This window comes from Fusarium musae, chromosome 3, assembly GCF_019915245.1.
Source record: "Fusarium musae strain F31 chromosome 3, whole genome shotgun sequence".
Lineage (NCBI taxonomy): Eukaryota > Fungi > Ascomycota > Sordariomycetes > Hypocreales > Nectriaceae > Fusarium > Fusarium musae.
The window spans coordinates 3307341-3331325 of NC_058389.1; the positions used below are offsets into that span (position 1 = coordinate 3307341).

General features: G+C 49.1%; 10 protein-coding genes across 10 annotated transcripts; 6 read left to right on the forward strand and 4 right to left on the reverse strand.

Moving 5' to 3' along the window:
• Positions 1 to 207: 207 nt before the first annotated feature.
• On the forward strand, positions 208 to 1842 carry J7337_004442 (uncharacterized protein; the record flags this gene model as incomplete). Its single annotated transcript, XM_044822136.1, has 1 exon — positions 208 to 1842. One exon carries the CDS (start codon positions 208 to 210, stop codon positions 1840 to 1842), a length of 1635 nt encoding a protein of 544 aa, XP_044683469.1.
• Positions 1843 to 1892: 50 nt separating this feature from the next.
• Positions 1893 to 2558, reverse strand: J7337_004443 (uncharacterized protein; the record flags this gene model as incomplete). The annotated part of the gene is made up of 3 exons (XM_044822137.1): positions 1893 to 1965; positions 2017 to 2372; positions 2445 to 2558. The coding sequence occupies 3 exons, from the start codon at positions 2556 to 2558 to the stop codon at positions 1893 to 1895; spliced, it is 543 nt and encodes a 180-aa protein (XP_044683470.1).
• A 709-nt stretch (positions 2559 to 3267) lies between these two features.
• J7337_004444 (uncharacterized protein) lies at positions 3268 to 3791 on the forward strand (the record flags this gene model as incomplete). Its single annotated transcript, XM_044822138.1, has 2 exons — positions 3268 to 3312; positions 3438 to 3791. The coding sequence occupies 2 exons, from the start codon at positions 3268 to 3270 to the stop codon at positions 3789 to 3791; spliced, it is 399 nt and encodes a 132-aa protein (XP_044683471.1).
• A 215-nt stretch (positions 3792 to 4006) lies between these two features.
• J7337_004445 (uncharacterized protein) lies at positions 4007 to 5847 on the forward strand (the record flags this gene model as incomplete). Its single annotated transcript, XM_044822139.1, has 2 exons — positions 4007 to 4323; positions 4377 to 5847. The coding sequence occupies 2 exons, from the start codon at positions 4007 to 4009 to the stop codon at positions 5845 to 5847; spliced, it is 1788 nt and encodes a 595-aa protein (XP_044683472.1).
• Positions 5848 to 8769: 2922 nt separating this feature from the next.
• Positions 8770 to 9444, forward strand: J7337_004446 (uncharacterized protein; the record flags this gene model as incomplete). The annotated part of the gene is made up of 1 exon (XM_044822140.1): positions 8770 to 9444. One exon carries the CDS (start codon positions 8770 to 8772, stop codon positions 9442 to 9444), a length of 675 nt encoding a protein of 224 aa, XP_044683473.1.
• A 724-nt stretch (positions 9445 to 10168) lies between these two features.
• On the reverse strand, positions 10169 to 10685 carry J7337_004447 (uncharacterized protein; the record flags this gene model as incomplete). The annotated part of the gene is made up of 2 exons (XM_044822141.1): positions 10169 to 10624; positions 10683 to 10685. The coding sequence occupies 2 exons, from the start codon at positions 10683 to 10685 to the stop codon at positions 10169 to 10171; spliced, it is 459 nt and encodes a 152-aa protein (XP_044683474.1).
• Positions 10686 to 11106: 421 nt separating this feature from the next.
• J7337_004448 (uncharacterized protein) lies at positions 11107 to 13041 on the forward strand (the record flags this gene model as incomplete). Its single annotated transcript, XM_044822142.1, has 1 exon — positions 11107 to 13041. One exon carries the CDS (start codon positions 11107 to 11109, stop codon positions 13039 to 13041), a length of 1935 nt encoding a protein of 644 aa, XP_044683475.1.
• Positions 13042 to 14410: 1369 nt separating this feature from the next.
• J7337_004449 (uncharacterized protein) lies at positions 14411 to 16663 on the reverse strand (the record flags this gene model as incomplete). Its single annotated transcript, XM_044822143.1, has 4 exons — positions 14411 to 15237; positions 15284 to 15658; positions 15721 to 15906; positions 16084 to 16663. 4 exons carry the CDS (start codon positions 16661 to 16663, stop codon positions 14411 to 14413), a joined length of 1968 nt encoding a protein of 655 aa, XP_044683476.1.
• Positions 16664 to 17623: 960 nt separating this feature from the next.
• Positions 17624 to 19643, forward strand: J7337_004450 (uncharacterized protein; the record flags this gene model as incomplete). Its single annotated transcript, XM_044822144.1, has 2 exons — positions 17624 to 18016; positions 18069 to 19643. 2 exons carry the CDS (start codon positions 17624 to 17626, stop codon positions 19641 to 19643), a joined length of 1968 nt encoding a protein of 655 aa, XP_044683477.1.
• A 266-nt stretch (positions 19644 to 19909) lies between these two features.
• On the reverse strand, positions 19910 to 22262 carry J7337_004451 (uncharacterized protein; the record flags this gene model as incomplete). Its single annotated transcript, XM_044822145.1, has 3 exons — positions 19910 to 21811; positions 21864 to 22043; positions 22113 to 22262. 3 exons carry the CDS (start codon positions 22260 to 22262, stop codon positions 19910 to 19912), a joined length of 2232 nt encoding a protein of 743 aa, XP_044683478.1.
• Between the last annotated feature and the right edge of the window lie 1723 nt (positions 22263 to 23985).

Genomic DNA, 23985 nt, shown 5'->3' on the forward strand with positions numbered 1-23985 from the left:
GCGTAAAGTGGAGACACGCCGGGCCCGTGAACCGGGGTTTTTGCGGGAATAGAAGCCAAGAGTACCGGAAATAAGTATTCTATCACCAATGGAGAATGTTCTCCGATCGCGGGCAAATTGTTAGGTAGTATTAAAAGACTTGTCTTCCAGTTCTCGGCGACTGTCTCATCATGTTTGTTGTATATTCTATCCTTCTGTTCAGCGAAGATGAAAGAGAGAAGCCAAAATCAGTCCTCTTCCAACACCGAAACCCCTCCGAGACATGACCATGACGATATCAGCATACAGAGCACCGAGTCGGAGGCTCTTGAGGGCCTCGATAACCACAATACCGAGAAACTTGGCAGAGCGCCACATGATGTATCAGCAACTCAAGCTGACGAGACGATAATGGGTGACCCCGAGAGCATGACCAGAGTGCCAAGCGGTCCAGCATACAGCGTTTTCTCAAAGAACACAAAAAGATGGATTCTAGCTTTGGTCACTGCAGCCAGCTTCGTCTCACCTATGACGGCCAACATATATTTCCCCGCTATTCCCCCTATAGCCCAAGATTTGAACATATCTGTGTCACTTGTCAACCTCACCTTGACGTCGTATATGATTTTTCAGGGACTTTCACCAACGATATTTGGCGACTTCGGTGACATGGCCGGGCGTCGACCCGCCTATATACTGGCCTTCTTGATTTATATATGTGCAAACATTGGTTTGGCCCTGCAACGTAACTTTGTTGCGCTACTGATCCTTCGTTGTGTTCAGAGTGCCGGCAGCAGTGGAACGTTGGCTCTTGGCTTTGCTGTGGTAGCTGATATTTCACCAACAGCTGAAAGAGGAAAATACATGGGCATTGTTGGAGCCGGAATCAATGTTGGGCCAGCTCTCGGGCCAGTCCTGGGTGGTATATTGAGCCAGTACCTTGGATGGCCTGCCATCTTCTGGTTTTGTGCCATCTTTTCTGGTGTCTGGATGGTCCCCTTTATCCTCTCTGCTCCCGAGACGTGCCGCAAAGTCGTTGACAATGGCTCAATAGCACCACCGAAATGGAACAGGTCACTGCTTGATCTCTACAGCAGCCGAGGAGATGTTACAAGCCAGAATACTCCGAAGCAGAAGTTGAAGTTTCCCAACCCATTGAAGACGCTTTACATCGTCTTTGAGAAAGAAATGGCCATTATTCTGTGTGTTAATGCAGTCATTTATCTTGCTTTCATTTTAGTGGCGGCTACCCTATCAACACTCTTCAAAGAGACGTACGGCTATAACGATCTTCAGGTTGGTCTTTGCTATTTGCCTTATGGATTTGGCTGCGCGCTGGCCGTTGTCGGTCAAGGATACGTCTTGGACTGGAACTATCGACGAATTGCAAAAAAGATTGGCTTCACCATCAATCTTAAACGGGGAGATGATTTGGGCAAGTTCCCAATCGAGACTGCGCGGATCCAGCCGGTCTATCCAACGCTCCTCGCTGGTATCGCGACACTCATAGGGTATGGATGGGCTTTGCAAGTTGAAACTTCAGTTGCTGTCCCATTGTTCCTTGTCTTCCTGATCGGCATGTTTGTTCCAACCTCATTCAGTGTTCTCAATACCCTCATTGTTGATCTTAACCCACATGCTCCAGCTACTGCAACTGCGGCTAACAACCTTGTGCGATGTATGTTTGGAGCTGCAGCGACGGCCGCCATTGACCACATGATCGCAGGAATGGGTAGAGGGTGGTGTTTCACGTTTCTTGCTTTGCTAAACTTGGCCATGATCCCGGCTTTGAGACTTGTGGACAAGAAAGGCATGCGATGGAGGGCAGCTAAGGCAAAGCGAGAAGCAATGAATGCAGCATAGTTATGCAACTCCAATCAATTATCTAGTCATTTATCGTATCAATAGACAGGTTATAAAGCTGCCACAGCGAACTCAAGAGGCTCTCTTTGCGCCTCCCACATCAGCCAGTCGGATCGTGTTGTTCTAGACAGTGTCAGTAGTGTAAGAATAAAGCATACGGAGATAAATCCTTACGGTAACAGACCCATGGCATTGATCTTCCAGATTCCGACACCAAGCGCAACCAGCTGGCATACCACATACACAAACTTGACCTGCAACAGCTGGGAAGAAAGAGACTCTGACTGGAAGCGTTCGAAGGCCTGGTTCGTGTTCATCAAGCCCATCAAGGGGTTCTTGAATGCCATAAAGACCATCATGATACTGAAGATCTGGAGAGAGTTGCCCGACATGTACATCATGATGGCGGTCATGGGAAGACCTTTAACGGGGGCCAACGCGACTTCCCAGGCCTTCTTGAGCTTCAAGGTTTCCATCTCGGCGGTAGTCGGGGGCTTGCGGGGCTGAACCTTGACAGCATCCTTGTTCTTCTGCTTGCTGTGTTAGTTTTTGATTGTTATTGATCGCGCGATAGAGAATTTGCGTGCCTTGGAGTTGGTGACGGTTGTTCCGGAGCTGAAGCCAGGAGGGTCCTGAACACCAGATTGCTTGGACTTGGCAGTAGGAGGGCTCTCGAGTTGAGAGACCCAGATAGGGGAGGCAGATGGGCCAGCCATAGTATATCGCTCGTGCTATCGAAAGCCGTTGATAGAGATTGAAGGTATCGGATTGAAGTTCGCAGGCAAGGATGTTTAATGGTTGATGTTGGAAGCTCGTGGCGGCAACGTTGACGTGGATTGATTGGGTTAAGCTGATGACTGTAGCCCACCCCCATGGCCTTGGCGGGTGGTATTCAACATGTGGCGTAGTTGTGGCAGCTGCAATTTCGGCTTAATTGCAACCCACTCACTCACTATCTTATCAGCACCTATTTGGCTTACATTACTCGAGTCTAGTGATCCCCTTTCCCAACTCCGACGCCGCCGATTCGAGACGTGAACGTTCAAAATACGATCACATACACGTCGCAAACTAAATCCGAGGAAACCAGCGATTCCTCTACTTCCTCGAGTCCGAAGAAGCCTCGTAACGTTAATCCACCATCGAGAAGCGACATCACAGCGCCTTACAACCGTTTGGCATCTGGCGCACATGTGACCATCCCCTCCCATCTGCCATCCACCATCCACCCTTTACGACTTTCTTTGTGCTGGGCAACGCATCCCCGCCCAATTAGGTTGTGAATATCGAAAAGACGGCTGAAAATACTTGGAAGAACTCAAAGTGAGGGGCTGTAAGGCATAGGGCGACTATTCCACATTCAACGTTACCGAAACCCAGTCCCTGTCGCCATATAGTCTTTATTTGGGATACAAGTACAACACCATGTCGAGCTCCGCCGGTGGAGGGGACTCCAAATTGTTTGCTCGAGTAAGCCTTCCCGTCCTTCTATCATGTCTCAGCCTCGTAGGACCTGAGGTCTTATAAGTCCTTGAACCTCCACTTCACTGAAACTCGACTTTGTGTCTCCTTTATCCCCTCCTGCTTTTGCGCAGACCTTGTTGCGCGAAGGCCTTCGTTGCATCAGATCATATTTCCTGTTCAATGTCACTATCGATACATGGTGTCGCAGCGCTGCGAACCATGTGATGGCCGCCATGTTTCTCGCATATATGCCCCCAAAATCACTTTATGATGGCCCGAGACTAAGTAATATGCAGGGCAAAGTTGCCGAGCTACGCCTCGAGCTTAACAGTGGAGGAAAAAAGGACAAGGCCTATACAGGCAAGAAGATTGCTCTCAAGAAGATTGTCGCAAATATGACAATGAGTAATAATGACATGGTTGCCCTATTCCCCGACATCATTGGATGCATGGGTATCCAGAGTTTGGAGATCAAGAAGATGTGAGCATTTCGATATACGGAACTCGCTCAGAAGCTTATGTCAAATAGGTGTTTCTTGTTTCTGGTCAATTATGCAAGGATAAGACCTGAGATTGCCGTCAAGGCAATCCCTGTACTGGAACATGTCAGTTTGCCGAAAACCACTCTGGGAGTAGTACTGACAAAGCATAGGATATGGAAGACCACAATCCTTTAGTACGGGCACTGGCTCTCCGAACAATGTCCTACATACATGTCAGAGAGTTTGTTGAGGCTACTGTCCCAATAGTCAAGCATATGCTGAAGGACAATGACCCATATGTGCGAAAGACGGCTGCTTTCTGCGTCGCCAAACTTTACGACCATGACCGACATATGGTAGAGAACTCGGACCTCATTGATCGTTTGAACTCTTTGCTACGGGATGACAACCCCACAGTTGTTGCAAGCGCTCTGGCTGGACTCATGGATATCTGGGAACGTAGTGACGCCATCAAACTTACCATTGACTATAGCAATGCCTCCAAGATGGTGGCCATTCTCCCTGATTGCTCCGAGTAAGACCAATCACGGTACATTTGTGTAATTGTCGCTAATCTTGTGTCAACAGATGGGGTCAGACATATATCCTAGAGGCTCTGATGTCCTATGTGCCACAAGAATCCGGAGAAGCGATACTCCTAGCGGAACGAATATCACCACGACTGTCGCATTCTAATTCGTCAGTCGTGTTGACCTGCATTCGGGTGATTCTGTATCTGATGAATTACATCGCCGATCAGAAGCAAATCTCGGCTCTCTGCAGGAAGCTCTCACCACCCCTGGTCACACTTCTCGCCAAGGGTCCTGAGGTTCAGTACCTCGCTCTACGAAATGCTTTATTGATTCTCCAGCGACGGCCGGAAGTGCTCCGAAATGATATCCGTGTCTTTTTCTGCAAGTACAACGATCCTATTTACGTCAAGGTCACAAAGCTGGAACTCATCTTCATGCTTGCCAACGAGGACAACATCGATGAAGTGCTGACGGAACTGCGAGAATACGCCACTGAAATTGATGTTCACTTCGTCCGCAAGGCAGTACGTGCTATCGGTAAGTTGGCAATTAAGATTGAGCCAGCTGCACGACGATGCATCAACTTGCTCCTCGAGCTTGTAGCAACCAAGATCACATATATTGTGCAAGAAGCCACAGTGGTTATCCGAAACATCTTCCGAAAGTACCCCAACCAATATGAATCCATCATCAGCACTCTTTGCGAGCATCTGGATTCTCTGGATGAACCGGAGGCCAAGGCAGCCATGGTTTGGGTCATTGGCCAATACGCAGATCGGATTGAGAACAGTGATGCCTTGCTAGAAGACTTCCTGTACTCGTTCGCAGAGGAGCCTGTCGAAGTGCAGCTGGCCTTGCTCACAGCTACAGTAAAACTGTTCATCCAGCGACCTACCAAGGGTCAAGAATTGGTCCCCAAGGTTTTGAAGTGGGCAACTGAAGAGACGGATAATCCTGATCTTCGAGACCGAGCGTATATGTACTGGCGCTTGTTGTCTACAGACATGAATGCGGCGAAGCAAATCGTGATGGGAGAGAAACCAGCGATTACTGCTGAGTCAGAAAGACTGGATGCGACGACGCTAGAGGAGATGTGTCTGAACGTGGGAACTCTAGCAACAGTTTATTTGAAGCCGGTGCAGACTGTGTTTAGATCTGCTCGACCTCGTAAACTCCAGGACTCCCCCGCATTGCAGAAGCAAAACCTCCTTGTTGCTGCAGACAGCCAAAAGAGCATAAGCATGTTTGGCAACGCCGGAGCGGCAACAGATATCGATCCAAGAAGCCGAAACCCGACATCAGGCAATGGTCAAGGGGACCTCGCGCAAGCAGTCAACGACGCAGATGCCTACTTTTCAAGTATCGGAACGCAGCAGCAGATGCAACCGATGCATGATCAAGGGGACGATGTCTTTGGAGGAGGTAATGGCCACTCGACGGGATACGTGGTGAGCGCACATGCACCTCAAGCAGTTCTTCAACCAGCTCAGGGTGCTGGCAGCAATGGTGATTTGTTAGTGCTATAAGTGAGTGATACCTTTGTATACTAGCGATGGGAGGCATAGTCAGAAGCCAAGCCGTTTAAGCATGTCCATATTAGGCAGGAATTTGTGATGGAACTTTGTGGGAGGACAGTCTGGCGGTGCGTCCAGCTCCAGGGTACGCCCAAGGGTTGCTTCATACTCATATGAAATTATTACATATTTTCATATTTATAAATTATGATAAATGTTGAGTTTTTATTCACTTATGATACTCTAGACATACTTTGTCACATTCATTCGAAGAATCTTAGCTCTTAGCACTGAGGCTATCTACAAATTTCTTCGCTACCCCATCTCTCTCACATTCTCGATTTGAAGGGAGGAATCTGCGGGTGACTGCTCCGGGGAACGGCGTAGACTCGATTCGGCTTGGCCCGATAACCTTATTCCAAATGCCAATTGGGGCGAAGCACATTAGCAGAGCCTACCATTGTATCCAGAAACCTCCCCCGAGAGGTCACATCTGACTGGGGGGGGTTGAGGCGAAGTCTGGAGTACGCTAGATTAGGACTTGGCTTGCTGGTCTGGCCTGGTCTGGTCTATAAAGACAGTGGGGAGAGACATGTCGTCGATGAGTTGTAAGGACCTTCTGAATGTATGCAAGTGGGCGAATGCGTGGTCTTGTGCGGGATATATCCGATGTATCGGTGTGAGCGGCCGTACTAGACCGTTGGAGAGGGTGTTCCCTGTGCCTTTTTCTCGGTGGAACTTTGGGGATTCAGGAACAAGCTCCGAGGCGTACATACTGTACCAGTGATGAGATCTTGAGGGATGCATGCCAGTTGAGGACCCTTAGATGTGCTGAACATGCAACTATTGGCTATAGCTTATGTTGGATTGGTTGGTAGGTAGAATACGATACGTTTCGTGTAAGTGGCTCGCTCATTCATGAAAACAGCCTAATAGTGTAAGCAGAAGAGCCAAACGAGCAATCCATCTAAGAGCCGCTGAAATACTATCGTAAATAATTCATCCGGTACAGATTGGACGAAAGTTGTTCGTCATGTTTGTCCTAGTCATGAGTAGTTCCCCATATTCAATAGCTTTCTGTTATTAGTCGAGATACAGTGAGTGTACCAAACAGATGGCTTGCGCCACTGGGTCTTCTTTTCTGTTTGGTCTTCATAGGCTAAGTCGCCTGGAAGCGGCACAGCCGGCTTCCGTAGCCGCCACCTTTTCTACCTGACCTTCCAGTGGCTTATACCTTATCACCCGCTGAGAATAAACTCCGTGTACTCCGTACACCACGACATCTTGTTCAGATTGTCAACTGTATGCAAATAAAACATGAAATTCTTCAATGAACAGGCCCTCATCTCTATAAGTGAGATAAATTACAGAATGTAATTTTCTTACCTAGAAGCGTCATGTCCTGAGTGAATTCATTTGCTGAGGTACCTAGCGTTTTACTGACTTTGTTACTGCTTATGTACCTGCCCGACTCAGGTTGTAAGGTGGTAGCACCAGGCAGGTAGGTACCTTCCCTAACATTTTACCAGTAAACCTAACCGAACGGAACTGAAGGCAACTGCCTCACCTCACCTCACCTCCCCTCCCTACCTAGGTACCTTAGGTAGGTACAGTACCTCACTAAGTTAGCGGTCCTCAGGTTGCGTCTGGTAGATTTGTTTGGCGAGTCACTTCCGTTGACTTTGTTTATCACGAGTCTTGCCATTGTCTTGTTCACAAACAAAACGAGATCAAGCAAATAATGATTTCATTCCATCCGATTCATTCTTATCACTGAATAACTCATACCTCCGACTGGCACGAATCCATTCGCTGAACTTTTCTCAATGAGCGCCAAGATCTGCCCGCCAAGTAGTTTACGGATCACGGATACAGCACTGTATTTGGTGTCGTCACCTCGGTCTGGGCTGGAACTTACCTTGTTTGGCTATCTTGGCTTTCTTACAGAGTACAGTAACTAGGCTACTTTATCGCATTCAGGATTTATCGTCTATCACGCAACCGACTTTGCCGGTATTCTCAACGGCCTCGTTATCTCTGCCATCAATTGTGTGCCTCGAATCCGGCTTGGTCGAACTGATCGACAACAACTGTCAACAAAGCAGCGCGGCTCCTTTCACTGCCGAGTCTCCCTGCCTGTCTCAGTCTCCAGCTCTGCCTGTTTCTCGTCATTGTCACTTTATCGTTTCCGACAATTGCAAGGGAGTCGTCTACCTACCTAGCTCAAGCCAAGCGCCCCCTCGTTCCCCGTTCCCTGTCAGGCAAAGCGTCCAGCGACAGCGACACCACCAAAGACAAGAGAAGTCCACTCTGTTGCACCGTCCCTCACTCCACACAGGCTCCACGCTCCAGCCGCTGGCCGCCAGGGCTCCTTGGCTGCTTTGTTTTGCTTCGCTTGTTCTTTCACTGTTTCCCCATCAGCTTGCCTTGGAGTGCATACAGCGCTACACCACAAAGCGATTCACTGATACTACGTACTGCAGAACCGTGTTTCTCAACGCTGCCCTGCCTGGTTGTCGCGTTGCATTTGCATCTGCTTTATGTCTGAGCGTTTTATCTGAGTGGACGAGACTCCGGGCCATTCACTGCCCCACCCCCGGTCTTGCGGCCCCCGGCCTGGGCGATCCATCCTTAGCCATCTTCCCAGCGAACTTGACGTCTTTCACTTGCTCCCGAGACCTGGCCACGCTACGGATACCGACTACATTCATCCACATCTCCATTTCCATTTCCATCCACTTTCGCATTCCTCATTTTCATACCCATCTTTGATCCGACATCCTCAAATAGTCGCAAAATTCGCATCAAACCGCACTCCTAGCGAACAAGCCACTCGTTTACGCCGCTCTTCCTCTCGCGTTCTTCCTTCCCTTTCCTGCGTGGTGTGACCTCAGATCACATCCTTTACCGCGCCGCCATCACCCTTCACCCAGTATGTCGGCTCCAGCGGACTCCACCATGAGCGGTGGTAAGGCTGCGCCTGTTGAAACTTCACGGCTCGAACAGCCTAACGATGCGGTAGCCATGGAAAACATTGCCCAATCCTCCGAGCAGGCGCCCGCCGATCACGCATCCGAATCCGCCGATAAGACCGTTTTAACTGAACCAGCACCGTCTTCTCCTGCGCCAGCTACATCCGAGAACGCCGATAACTCTGCAGCCACTACTGCAGCCTCATCGAAGGGAAAAGAGAAAGATGCAGCTGCTCCTCCTCCTCCACCTACTAAGCAAGACTCGAATCTGGGTATCGGACCTGCTGTGGACGACATCAGAGAAATTTCAGGGGGCTCTTCCGACGGACCCGTTTGCAACATTACCCTTCTCCTTACTTCAGGAAGCCGACATCCGTACAAGATTGATGCCAAGTACTTGAGTCGGAGGAGCGTGGATATCCCAGACCAGACGGAGAGTGGCCTTCCGGATCCCTTCAGTATCAGCGTTTATACCCTCAAAGAATTGATATTGCGCGAATGGCGAAGTGATTGGGAGGCAAAGCCAGCAAGTCCCAGCAGCATTAGGCTGATTCATTTCGGAAAGCTCCTCGATGATAAGGAGCAATTGAAAAGTAGGGCTCGCCGTCGACCTGAGACAAGGAGCATCATTTGCTAACCACCCCATAGAATACCAACTTTCAACCGAGAGCCCCAATGTTGTACATATGAGCATTCGGCCACAAGATCTTGATGAGGAAGAACCTAAGGCGGGAAATAAGAATCTTTCATCGAGCGGTGGTGATGGCCAACGTTCGCGGGACAGCAATTGCTGTATCATTTTATAAGTGAAGGCCGCTTTTTTTACTACAGGCAACTTGCAGACTGACTGTGCTCAACGCATGCTCTTACGAGAAGAGCCAGGTCCAAAGACTCTCATGCACTCAACGTTTTGGGTCGGCGGGGTCTTTTTAGCCACCGTAGTCTTCACTTTAGTTGATGAGCATTCGGGTGACACTCATTCATTCCTTAAAGCTTTTCCTTGGTATATTGTATTTATCAGCAGAATCGTATGACGGTTCTGCTGTGTGGGAGACGGGGACACCGGAGTCTACATTGGCGTATCATTGCGTATTCTGAGTTATGGGTTTGGTTGTGTTTTGGTTCTGTAATCTTCTTCTTCGGCATATTTGTCGACGCGTTATCAATCACAGCGCATTCATAGCAGTATAGGAAGCATTTATGTTGCGATTGCATGGTCTCATCCATCTTCTCAGCAGAAGAACAGACCTTGGTTATCTTGGTCGTTAACTTTCTTGAGCTTGTCTAAAGTGTTATTGTAATTATGGTATACAAGGAGATGGCCATGCCATCGTTTCCTTTAAGACAGCCAGCCGGCTTGTTTACTGGATCTTGAGCTTCTTTTCCATCTCGTCGTGGAATCCAGCAACGGCTCTTGTCTCATCGCCAGTGAAGACGTCCTCCCAGGTGATCGTAGCATCACGGCCCCTAAGAATATCTTCGTGAACGCTGGGGAGGCCATTGCCGAGGGCCATGGGCCGCCACTCGCCGTTCTGAACAATCTTGAGCTCCATGCCACGTCGAATAGGCTCAGCCATGCCATAGGTACGTCGAAGTGTCTCCATCTTGAGAGCCTCCTGAGTAGCCTCCCAGTTCTTCAGGCGGGCTTCGAGGGGATGAGCAGAGGCGGGAGTGGATTTGGAGTCGAAGGGGGATGCGCCAACACCATGGCGGAGAGTATCGTGGATGCCTGGGGCGGAGGGGGCGGAGGACGTGTGCGAGATGTGAGTGTAGGTCTGGGCGTTGGAATTGCCGGGGACGATACGCATTGCTTGAGACTTTGGAGAGAAGGGTTAGCTCTTGGGATATAGAGGATGGATGGGTGCTGAAGCTTACCATTTTGAGGGATGTGGTTGTTGCTTGGAAGAAATGTAAGTCGTGAGGTTCAGAAATTTGGTGAATTTGAGGCCGCTTTCGCAGAGGGGATAATGCGACGTTGATGGGTTGTGGATTTGATTGATAGACGGAGGCTCAACGTGCGGTTGATGATGAAAGCTCCAGCTTCAGGTAAGTCAAGGCAGCCTTGCGCTGGCGTTGCCGCACTTGAGGGTACGTACCTTTCCCGGCTCCGGGGAGCAAGCTGCAGGTCCGGCAGAGGGTACGTATCTCTGACCCCAGCTTCTTCTCAAATGGATGAGACGGGAGAGACCCACGCAGACATCGTCACTTACTTAAAGATTCCGATTTCGCTTTGAGACAAGATTCTCTCTTTTACATTGATAATGAATTTTTATCTATTCAGGGACACTCTCATATAGCCATGAGGCCAATTCCAACTCGTCCTCCGATCATTCGGATTGCCAATGGCACATTCTATCGCCATCATCCAAATTCAGCATCATCACGTCCAAACCCACCTCTCTTTAGTGACTTGAGCTTTGAGTTGGCTTCTACATCAAACGCACCTCGAAATTGGTGCATTGTAGGCCCGTCTCTGTCTGGCAAGACAACGTTTCTTCAGGCTTTGAGGGGTAGGTTTCTCTGCGAACCACCTATCGCGAGATCATATCCCTACCTTTCTACTGAGGAAGTACCCAAGCGGTTACGAACGCCGCAAAAGGCAATTGAGTACGTGGGTTTCGATGCTGAGCAGACTGGAGGAGGGCTCAGTGGCGGTGTTGCAACGAGTGCATATCTCTCCGCGCGATATGAGTCGCGGCGCGAGATTACGGATTTCTCACTAAGGGATTTCCTCATGGGCAACACAGAGCTTAATCCCCTGCAGACGGAAGCCAGCCAGGATGAGGCTACTATATCGCCGGATCTTCTTTCTCGAGTCGTCAAGGACTTGAAGCTTGAGCCCCTGCTAGATCTTCCTGTCTCGTTTCTTAGTAACGGACAAGGTCGAAGGGCACGTATCGCTCGTGCGCTTCTCACCAAGCCTGAAGTTCTCTTACTTGATGAGCCTTTCATGGGGTTAGACCCGCCTACAGTCTCAAGTTTAAGCCCATTACTACACTCGCTGGCTGAGAGAGCAAGCCCGCGTCTTGTTCTTAGTGCACGACCACAGGATCCTGTCCCTGACTGGATCACTCACCTAATATATTTAAGAACAGACTGCCAAGTGGGGTCCATGGGGCCTAAGGAGGAAGTTCTTGACGGCCTTAAGAAGTACGTCCGTGGAGTCCGAAAGGGTGGACTTACAGAAGATGAGAAGCTACCGCTACATTCACTTGTTGATATCGGTCGTGTACTACCATCGAATGCTTCTACGGAAGCCTCCGGTAACCTAGGGGAAGCATCATACAAGGAGCTTGAGCCGATAAATCCCAAAGCAGAGCCCCTTGTTGAGATGAATGGCTGCAAAGTTCAGTATCGTGGGAAAATTGCACTCGGAAACTGGACACAGCAAACCACTGACGGTTCTAAAGACGGCTTGATATGGACAGTTCGACGTGGTGAGCGTTGGGGAATTTTTGGTCCCAACGGTTCTGGGAAAACAACCATAGTGTCTTTGCTCTGCTCGGATCATCCTCAGTCTTACTCCCTTCCCGTCAAGCTATTCGGGCGATCTCGTCTTCTTGAACCTGGTACAGGGCAGCGACCACTTACATTCTGGGATATCCAGTCCAGAATTGGACACTCGAGTCCTGAAGTTCATCAGCACATGCCTCGAAACTTGACGGTGCGCCAGGTGATTGAAAATGCTTGGTCAGAAACATTTCGAGCGAGACCGAAGCTAGACAGCGAAGCCAAAGAGAAGGTTGAGGCGGCTCTTCGCTGGTTTGCTCCTGAACTACATCCAGGCTATTCTTCAGCGTCGCACGAGAACCTCTCATGGGCGGATGATTACATGTTTGGTGGTCTGTCTTTCAGCGCACAGCGTGTCGCGCTCTTCGTTAGATCCATGATCAAGAGCCCAGATATTGTAGTTCTTGATGAAGCTTTCAGTGGCATGGATGATGCAGTACGAGACAAGTGCACGCTGTTCCTTGAAGAAGGTGAGGCCAGAACATATCGAGGCGAAGAGATCATCGAGAGTGACGCCTCCAAGTCTGGTCAGGTCAAGATCCCAGGTCTTTCTGACCAGCAAGCACTAATCTGCATTGCCCATGTGAAGGAGGAGGTGCCAGACTGTGTAAGAGAGTGGCTGTGTCTTCCTGAGGCCAACACGGGACGGGCAGCAAGATTTGGAAGACTTGATGGGCCATTGAGAACTGACGAGAAGAGATGGCATGAGGTATGGGGTTTCTAAAGGAAGACCACGATTTACGTGATATATGCTATATTTGTGCGTTATAACACATGTTCTAAGTTAGACATGAGATTTTCGATCTGGTTGAAAATAGACAAGCCAGTAATAGCAAGGATACTTCAAAAGCATCAAAAGCATCAATCATGGAATCCAGATGAAATGAAATGTCAAAGGCCGAAGAACTTCAAACGTCACACCATTAGTGCTAATATGATAGAATTTTAGATCTCGCTATAGGGTAGGTTGGACTCTGAAAGTGAAGCCCGGTAATCGGTACGATTGAGTACCCGGCCGAGCCCCGAAACCACCAACCACATCAACCACATCAACCCTCGTCTACTAACACCCAGCCTCACATGCTCACATTCGTCTCGTGGGCTTTCAATACATCAATCAGCGTCAGTCTGACTGATCCTGTCATAAAATTGTTACTTTGCTCATCATATCGTTGAAATGGCTTCTCATGATGCAAATATCGATGATGAAGACCTCACTATCCATGCCTGCTGCGCGCCTATTACCAACCTAGTTCGACCCATTGAGTTCAGTGAGCTTGAGTATGTGAAAGTTGTACAAGAGAAATCTAGGAACGGAGGAGCTTACGGCTTGTGTCTTTAGCGAGGAGGAGAATAGACCTTTCTTTCACTGGCCAATCTTTGGACCATTGATAGTAGAGAACGAGAGCAGCGATGCGCGAGATCACTGCGCCAATGAGAGAAGTACATATCCTCTTCCGCTGTCTCTTTCATGCCATAATCTTATACTTGTACATAGCGTTCCTCTCATACCTTCGGTTATCGATATATATGGCCATCGTCTCGGTAGCCATTACACTTTCGTTCCACTTAAAGAACGAAGCCACGCCGTTAGAGTTGAGAATGGCAAAGCCTCTCGGGACGATATTCTGGGGACTTTCGGTCTTGACTCTGCTTGCTGGAATGGGTAACTATATAAGTGAGTGTTACTACCGCCGTAGCACATGCGCCAAACTAACGCTCTGTGTAGCAACCGTCAACAAGTACAGCAAACGGGCGGCTATTGTACAGATTGGCTGGAAGACTCATGCGGTGAGTTGGTCAATGTGTGACAAACGTGGTGATTATGTACTGACATCACACAGGTTTTCAGTCTCACAGCAGTCTCAATCATAGGAACCTGTCTCATTCTGCTCGTCATTGCCAAGGTTCGACAACAATCATCGTCAAATTCTTGACATATGTACCCAAAAAAGCCCTTGAAATTGCATCAATACATGTTCGTTACTCAATAGCGCCCGGGCTTCCAGTACCAACCATGCAAAACCCCATACAATAGATAGTGAAAATGAAAAGCCGTCCATATCTTGGCTCCGGCTGTGACTGGCAATTCCTTATGCTGTTTCCTTGATGCCTTTGGCTTCAGTCGCTATATCTGCACTGGCTGTGCCCTTGTTTTTACAAAAGAGATCACTGGCGTCTTTGTTGCGCCTCGGCTGCCCAAACTCGTCCTCGTCGTTTATGGCGCTCGGTGGACACCCGCCAACCTCTTGACGGAATTGTTTTGTAAGCTCTATTGAGGTCGTTTCAAGCTCTGCGAGTGATGTTGATTTTCCATCCCAGGAAACGAGTGGTAAGTCACCTAATGCCAGTAGGTCACCTTCACGAGGTAATGTTGTGAGCATATCGACTGGGGATGCTGGGTCGAACTTTGACGTTGCACTGTCTGCCTCTCTGGTCTTATCATTTTCATCGCCTTCGCCCAAGTACTCCTCTGGAGTGTTGGGAAGGTCGCTGTGTGCCCCCAATATAGTGCTCGCCGTTTCCGGTCTCGGGTACAGAGTCACATACCCCCGAAGCTGTGATAGCTGAAGTACATACTCCAACCAGGCCGGATGTTTCTTGCTCGTGCTCTTCTTAGCTAAGAAGGCTGGCGTCTCTGTTCCTGTTTGTCGCTTTTCTATAATGCGTGACACATAGCCATGCAGCTCAACCCACTTGTCTCCCATGAACAGAACAGCATTGCTAGTTGGGGCCTGCCAAAAGAAGGGACTTGAACCGCTCTTTTCGTCCGTGCCCTCAGCTGGCGGGACTGTTAGGGGTGTTGTATCATCAAGAAGAGTGCTGGGAGAGTGGAAACTGATGCCCATGATGTTCTCATTCCAGTCCTGAAGAATGGAAGAGTGCGAGTATAGGCTATGAAGAAGGGTGTATTTCACATCTGGCTATGTCAGTGTTGCCTGGTCCAAGCATAGAAGATCACGTACAGTTGAAAAATTGAGGTGAGACCTCAGTGTGAGCTGCCAAGACAAGCACATGGTTGTGCGAGGGCTTGCTTGGCCAGAACGATTCTAGAAATCGGACTGAGCTCTCCTCCTCATCCATCTTCCGTGATGATATTCGATGACGAAGAGAGAGCATCTGCGATTGAGGGAGCTGACCAGAAGCCTTGGAGGGCCAATGGAAACCAGACAAGAAGTTCTCCAATGGCTTTTCTACAACCGGAGGCAGCTCGACTGTAAGCTGGGGAACCGACAGGGCACTCTTATCGGCCTTGCGCAGCGAGGTGAGGAGTCTTTGTAGATTGGCTGTACCAATCGGAGGTGCCTGAACTAATATGTCGAAATGCACCTTGTTCCAGGCTGATAACAGTCAGTGAGTACACAAGTGTACATGGTAACGAGAAGAAGGGAGAGCTACTTACCAGCCAATGCTGAAGCATCAAGCTTGGAAATCCACGCAAGACGAGTTTCTGGCTTTTCTGGCAGCTCTATAAGAGCAGACTTCGTCCCAGTGATCTGATCCCGTATGGCTTGGAGGAAGTAATCTTCTTCCTTCTGAGTAGAGTCAACAATAATTGCTTGAGGGTGCATGAAGTTTTCAATATAGACTTGACACCATTTTGTTAGGCAAATATGTAACAGGTTGGTACGAATTGGAGCTTACAGAATGCACGGATAGCAGCGAGTTTCAGCCTCAACTCGGAAGACGTGGAAGCATAGTCAGTACGGGCATCTACACACACAATTAGAAAACAGGCCCGACAGCATTGGGAAGAAGCCCATACCGTGTACATATATCTTGCAGCTCCTGTCGCTCTTGTCGATGCCGTTTATCTCGAGGAGTTCCTTGATGGGGATCTCTTCCCTACTCATAAGCGCAAAATGAACATGGTTCTTTTCTTGCGCCGACATCTGGCAAGCCATTGGCAGCAGAGTAGAGGCGCTGTTGATACTGGAGGCAGCGAATAGAATGTTCTTGTTCCTCTCGTAAGCGCCGCCGGTCCCTTGAATATTGCGCAACGTCTCTGCGAGCTCTGGGAATTTGAGGGGTCCCCTGTGGTAGACCTTGTCCTGTCCTTGTTTGCGCCCCGGCGCAGACCTCTCTGATGCCGCATCGGTCGAGCTATCGGGGGACGATATGAAATTGTATATTATGAGGAAGACGATCGATATCAAGACTAGGTATGAAATAAGGCGACCGACGGAGCTACGGCGGGGAGCACGCGGCGTAGCCTGCCATTGAGGACCAGATCCCGAGTTATGATAGCGATGCCCTGGGAGGTGAAGGTCGTCGTCCTTTTTATTGGCCATCTCCTCATCCCCTGCCCAGAAGCGTGCTTTTGTTCTGCCGCGCGCAGGCGTCATATTGTTGTGGTATAGTCGTCGTCGATCGGAAACGTTTGGAGCTCAAGAGTCGATAGAGCTCATGAGCGCTAGCTTTATCGACGGTTACCTGGCTAGAGACAGGTATTTATATGGCGGGTATAAACATGCAGAGGGATCAATCGCAGTTGCGATATGTGGAGTGAGTGTAATAAAAGAAACGACGCTTGTTCTGAATGGTTATGTGTGTATGAGGAGTATTAAAGGATTGAAGATGATGGAGGATGACAGAGAGCACTACCCTACCAACCTAGTTAAGGTCGGTAGCTGCTGACCCTTGTTTCCCCAAGACAAGACCTTAGAACAGCGTGGCTCGTGCTTGTCTCGTCACTGTTGCAGTTTGGTTGGTGCTCCATACCTTACCTACCTACCTTACCTAGGTAAGTAGCTTTCAGTGAGCTTCAGGTCCTTTTGGGCTAACTAGATCCAGTACCACCGGTATAAGTCCAATTACTGCAAACAGTTTTAGGTTCCATGTCTCTGGGCAACCAGAAGGTTTCATGATAGTAATATCGATGCTTATTAATAACATCATACAGAATGATCCTCATGAGACTGCTTCATATCAAAACCATCATGTCCAGAAACGAAGCAAACGAGGAGAGACAGGAATGGAAGAGCAGGTATTAAAGATCAAGCGTACCTACATAATATTCACAAGGCCAGCACGATAGATATATATCTACTTACCATATTGCAATGAATGATAACTATCAGATCGTCATACTTCAAAGTAACCAACTTAGTCATTTACATGTGGCCTCTTGAGTCTATAACAACCCTTGTCAGGCTTAACTCGGGACATTTTTCATGGTGGGGCACGATCCAATTCCGCCGTCGCAAAATATTCATGTAAATTTTTAGCCGCCTCTCAACTCGCAGTGATACTTACACAATAACTAGGTACCTATCTTTTATTCTCTGACAACTGATAATACTACAATGGGAAAATCTCGAAGGGCCCGTGGCCACGCGGCCCGTAAAGACCCTATCGCAAAGACCGTCAAACCTCCTTCAGACCCTGAACTTGCTGCTCTTCGCGAGTCAAAGATTCTCCCAGTCATCAACGATCTCAAGAGTGCCGATCCCAAGTCTCGCTCTGCTGCTGCTTCGGCCATTTCAAACATTATTCAGGATGAGAAGTGCCGAAAGCTGCTTCTGCGTGAGCAGATTGTTCATACGATCACTACCCAGACTCTCACCGATGCTGCTCTTGAGAGCCGTGCTGCTGGTTGGGGTATTCTCAGAATCCTTGCGCAGGAGGAGGAGCCTGACTTCTGTGTTCATCTTTATCGAGTTGATATTCTCACTGCTATCGAGTTTGCCGCTAAATCGGTGAGTATAATTTACTCTCCCAACATGGTTCATATTATACTAACACCCATAGATCACTGAGATGCTCCTCTCCAAGGACCTCGAATTTCAAAAACGGTCAAAGCCTGAACAAGCTACAATTCTCAGCATTGCTTCATCACTAATTTCTCTTCTTACTGCTCTTGCAGAAGCTCAAGACGATATCCTCGAGGCCATCTCCCGCAACACCACTATCACTCGCTTCCTCTTGCTCCTCACTTCAGATGAGCTCGCCAGCAACCCCGATATTGTCTCACTAAGGAGTGATGCTCTGGCTTGTCTCATGATCCTCTGTGAAGATAACGAAGAGCTATCTGACAAGGTCGTGAACTCCAAGGAGTACCGCACTTATGGTACTTTGCTGTCCCTGCGCAAGACCGCTAACAGCGATGGCGTCCTTGCATGTGGCGTCCTCCACAACCTCTTTTCCTCTCTCGATGGCCAGGACATTGCTCTTGGAGCCGACAACTCACTTCTCATCCCCACCCTTTCACAGGCTCTCAAGACATTTGTGCCAGGCCAAATGACAGATGCTGTGGGCTGGGCCAACCCCGTCGAGTACCAGCAGCTCGCCCTCGAGATTTTAGCTTCTATTGGAACAACATTGAACACATCAGCCGAAACCGAACCACGGAAGGGGGAGAAGCCTGTCGTCAAAGATGATGAAGAGATGGGTGATGCAGACGAAGAGATCTCTGACGGTGAGGAGGAGGGAGGCGAGGAAGATGATGACGAGATGGACGACGATGAGCTCGAAGCCGACATGGAGATGGTTACCGGCGCGGACAGAAACGAGGAAGACAGCAACATCGATGACCTTCCCATCCTCAAGACTCTCATTGATAACGCCCTTCCTGAGCTCATCCGCATAGCATCCCTCTCCCCCACCGACGACGCTTCCCTTCGCCTGCAAGGCCACGCCCTCTCCGCTCTCAACAACATTGCCTGGTCTGTCTCCCTCATCGACTTCTCTGACCTTCATAACGCACCTATTCAAAATGCTTGGGACCCTGTTGGGCGCGCTCTCTGGTCCCAGGTCATCGCTCCTATTCTCGCAACTGATACTGCCGACATCGACCTAGCGACTCATGTCACCAGCCTTGCCTGGGGGGTTGCCCGCTCTCTGCGGGGCAGACCCAACACACCTTTCGCTGATGAACACCGCCGCTTCATCGCTCTCTACCAGGCCACGAAGGGTTCACCTGTTACCCAGAACTTAGAGGATCCTTTCCAGTCCCTCAGCGTCAAATGTATCGGTGTCCTCGGCCAGCTGGCTCTCGATCCCGCACCTATTGACCGAAACCGAGATATCGGTACTTTCCTGATTACTCTCCTTGTTGGCCTTCCCGAGACACCAACTGCTGACGCCGTTGAGGCCCTCAACCAGGTCTTTGACATCTATGCCGATGAAGGTTATTCATACGACAAGGAGGTTTTCTGGAACAACAACTTCCTGAAGCACCTTGATGAGACAGTTCCCAAGGTGCGGACTATGATCAAGAGCATTGACAAGCGTGCCAACAGCGAGCTTCGCCTTCGCGCCGACGAGGCCGTGTTGAACTTGAATCGGTTCCTGACTTACAAACGAAAGAACAAGCCCCAGGCATGATTGGTTAAATAAAAGCACTTGATTTTTCTGGACGTCTATAGAAATTTGATCCATTTCTGATTTACCTCCCATTTCTTTTGCCCTTGGTACCTACTTTGCATCCCATGAGAATCTTTGAACAATTATTGTACTGAATTTATCTTTGGTGCCTTTAAATTGGTCCCAGTACTTTGCACCAAGGCCCCTGAAACTGTTGATCTCAAAATCTTAGTAGTCCCGAAATAACATGCCATTATATCCCATCGTCTAGAGCAAACCTGCCTCTCTTAACACCGTTCAAAAACCCGATAAAGGCCTTTCAAATTTGCAACCTCCAGAACTCCATCTTCCATCAGCGACCTGGTCGCTACCAACCTCGCTTTAAATGCTGGAAAGAAGACGTGCTCAATAGCGTGTCTGATATGTTGCCGCCTTGCCCGCAACTCTTCTGGGATGTCCTCCTCACGAATACTGTCTGCGTCCCCGGGCAAACTTGGCAATTGTTCTGGAACGTAAAAGGTGGCTAGTTCGCGTACGAAAGAGTCAAAGCAGGCCTTTTCCTCAGTCCAGTCAACACTAGGGCCAAGGCGGAGGAGGAAGCGGGGGAGTTTAACGAGAGGTGGTGTGTACCCCTTCAATAGTAGTGGTAATGACACGAGTTCGCCAGCAGGTGATATTTCGAGAGAGAAGTACTCAAGAAGCATCTCGCGGCGCTCAATGAGCTGATCCGCTACCCGGTCTACCAAGGTTTCGACTTCGAAATCATCCTCAGGTGAGGTTATAGAGCTCTTCTCAATCTCTGCTGCCTTTCGAAGTAGCTCGCGAAGGTCCAACGAGGGGTTGAACTTGATGGCACCAAAATTACCAAAATCTGTAAGGGCCAGTTGGTAAAAGTACTCGTAGCAAGTTCGCCCGTAATCGATCAGGTACAGTCTGACGTCGCCTTGGATTGCCGCCAACCGTCTTCGCTCATCCACGATACCCACGAAAGTATGGTTGGAAAATATCTCGGTTAAATCGTGGTGCGTATCTTCTCTAACTTCGTCTCTCAACTTTTTTACGCTGTTCAGTCGGCATTGCACCAGCTCGCGCTCAACTATCTCGTATTCCTGAGCTTCAGGGGCAGTAGTTTTTTCCGCTGTGCGGTCCATGGAGCCGGTCGACTCGCTTGGGCCAGCTCGGGCAAACATCGATGTAATCTTCCGCTCAGTTGTGTCCGTCCTCACTAAGTCATTCGAGTATCTTCGCTTCTTTGATGCTGGAGTTCTTCGACTCGGCGTGCCGTCACTTTCTGTTTGTGGGGTGGAATCGATCACTTTTGCACCAGGAAGAAGTGTCTGTGTCATGAATGTCCGGCTCGTATCCACTGCAGCAAGTTTAGACTCGATATGCTCACATATAGATTGAATGATCTCGTCTTCGTTGAGGAAGTGAACCTCTCTCTTTGTTGGATGAACGTTGACATCCACCCGAGCTGGTTCGATTTCAAGACTAAGATAGATGAATGGATGGCCGTTCTTAGGCAAGAAATTAGCATAGGTTTGCTCGATTGCCCTCTTTATGTGGGTTGATTCTACACATCGATGATTGATGAAGAGCAAAAGTGTTGTCTTTTTGACGGAGTAATTTGCATTGGTTGTGAAGCCTTCAGCTTTGAAACCCCACCGGTCTTCGGCGACTGAGAATTCCAAAAGCTCGTTAGCCACGGCACTACCGTGGATTTGACGAATGCGATCAATGACAGTGGCCTGAGCTTGTATCGATAGATTTGTCGAGGCTTCGCCTGCCTTCTTGCAAGCGAATCCAACGCCTTTGCAGTGCACAGCGTACCGACCAACCATATCGATGATCTTGTTGAACTCATCAGCCGGCGAACGAAAGGCTCTTCTTCGAGTCGGTATATTATAGAAAAGGTCTTCCACTGTGATTTGTGTGCCAGGACGACCTGCAACGCCTTTGGGCTCTGCCGACTGGCCAGGCTTTGCCGGCACAAGCTTTCCATCAAGGTAGTGGGCTCTCCATGCCAGATCTGAATCTTTCGTCTTGGTGGTCACGGAGAGATGGGCGATGTGGCTGATACTGGCAAGAGCCTCGCCCCTGAAGCCATATGTCGCAATGGCTGCCAGATCTTCAAAGCTGGTGATTTTAGATGTGGTGTGACGCTCACAAAGAATGGCCAAGTCTTCTTTCTGTTACAATGGTAAGCTTTGAAGATATACATATGGGTGATTGTTTCATTACCTGGATACCACAACCATTGTCCGTTATCTGTAGCAGCTTGAGCCCTCCATCCTTGGCAAGGACATCCAGAGAGGTCGCACCAGCATCGACCGCATTCTCGATGAGCTCCTTGAGAGCGTGAACAGGAGCCACAATAATTTCACCAGCAGCAATTTTGTTCACCACATTTGGGTCGAGTGCCTGCAGTCATGTTAGCAGCGAGCTGGGCTATGCATAAGGCGTTGAAAAAACAGCCTCAAGTTTGCTGACCCTGATTCTGCGAGGTGCATCACTTTTTGCGGGCAAATTGTCAATAGGCTGCCCATCGGCGTTTCTTTTTGTCCCACTTGGGGGAACATTCAGGATGTCATCGGAGGCTGTTGGGGCACCTCCCATATCAACATCCGCGTCTGTTGCCATTTCTAGCTATGGCAGCCGAGTTGTTGCGCCGGGGCACAAGAACCAGCCAGTGAGGTGGTACCAAGAATTCTTCTAGAGGTAGTCAAATGCGAATAGGTCGGGCGACAAATGTTGCAGGTCATGCGCAAGTTGCTTGATATTTCCTCTTCTCTCAGTTCGTTTCCCGAGCGTGTCGTCCCATATCTACGTTTCCCGTGGCGCTTAGGATTAACCACACAAGATGATAGCTTATCCCCGGGAAAAGCCTGTTTTGAATCCGATACGTTGAAAAAAGGAGAAAAGGGAGCGGTTCATGCGAGACAAGGACAGGCCGTCATTGACAGGTTGTTAGCAGGCCTCATTGAGAGGCAATGCGCGGATGAACTCGGCCACGTGACTGCATTACGACTCTAAGGTGCACCTTGCCAGTAGCTTCTCAGATTGGAATTCATCATCTCGACTTCAAGGCAGGCAGGATGCACTTCGAAAAGGACTTGCCGTGTTTGGCGCGTGTAACTTCCAATTATTTCTTGTTGGCCCTCACCACATTAAGAATTACAAATGATGGACACGCCAACAAGGATCCAAACTCGCCTTGATTATGGCTTCAGCTGCATCGAACCAACTTGGGATGAAAGACGTATTGGGGGCGCCTCGGTCAGTGACTCAACTTTTTCAGCGCCCAGGAATAATAAAAAAAAAGGCAACGAGAAGGGAAACAAAGATGATAAATGATAAACGAGCGCGAATTTTCGCTATCTCAGCGCTGCGTCAGCTCTCGCCGCCGCGCGTAAGGCGGATCGCAAGCGATACAAATGCAGTCAGCAATGCAGCAGAGTTACACATATTTAGATACAGCTGAAGCATCTTGGTTGGTTCTTGGAGAGGCCAACCATAAATTGAGTGAGTAAACTAGAGCAAGGGGTTCATGTGCCTGGACCGTTCTCTTGCATCATCTCTCGATTGTGCCACCAGCCTTACAAGGTCGGGTTGGCTGTTGTGTTGTAGGTAGCGTTTTGTGTAAGCAAGATTGGGCTCGTGATTCATTGAAATTCTCCTTGTAGTCCAAAGGCGTATTGCGCATATGCGCTCCTGGTAGCACAGCCTCTCTCTCATGACGAAGGTTGTTGATACTGTCAAACAGTTGTCGGTTCTTCTTTTCTTTTTCATGACAAATCTAAACAAGGTTGTTTTTACATATGATATTTGACGTCAGCTTTGCTTTTCTTGGCCGGCCCCTGTCTTGGACGCCTTGTCTTGGGACGAACTGGCTGTGTTCCATGAGTCTTCTTTCACTTTCAAGCTCCAATCGCCAAGCAGCCGGGCGCTTTCTTGAAATGCACTGCAAACGTAGCCACCTCATGGAAGGGTTGGTGGCTGCTGCTAAAGATTTTCTTGACTGAAACATGCGTATCCATTTGTCGATTTGGCTGCATCTCGCGTCCGAATTGGGACAACTGTGTTAGGACTTATTTCAGGACTCTTGAGCGTGAAGATCTGAACGGCTGCCTAAGCGCCTAGGCATGGATGATGGACGATGATGATGCGGACCAACGCCCGTGGTAAGGGACAAGAGAGAAGAGAACTCATCGCAAGGTTTTTGTGTTTGTATGTTCTCTCACCTGATGCATAATTGTTTGCCACTGGTGTTTTGCGCCAAGTCGCAGTGCAATTCACATAATGCTTGTGTCTAAGATCCAGCGTTGCAAATCTAGGCACGCAATGCATCTGCCTACAATCCAAG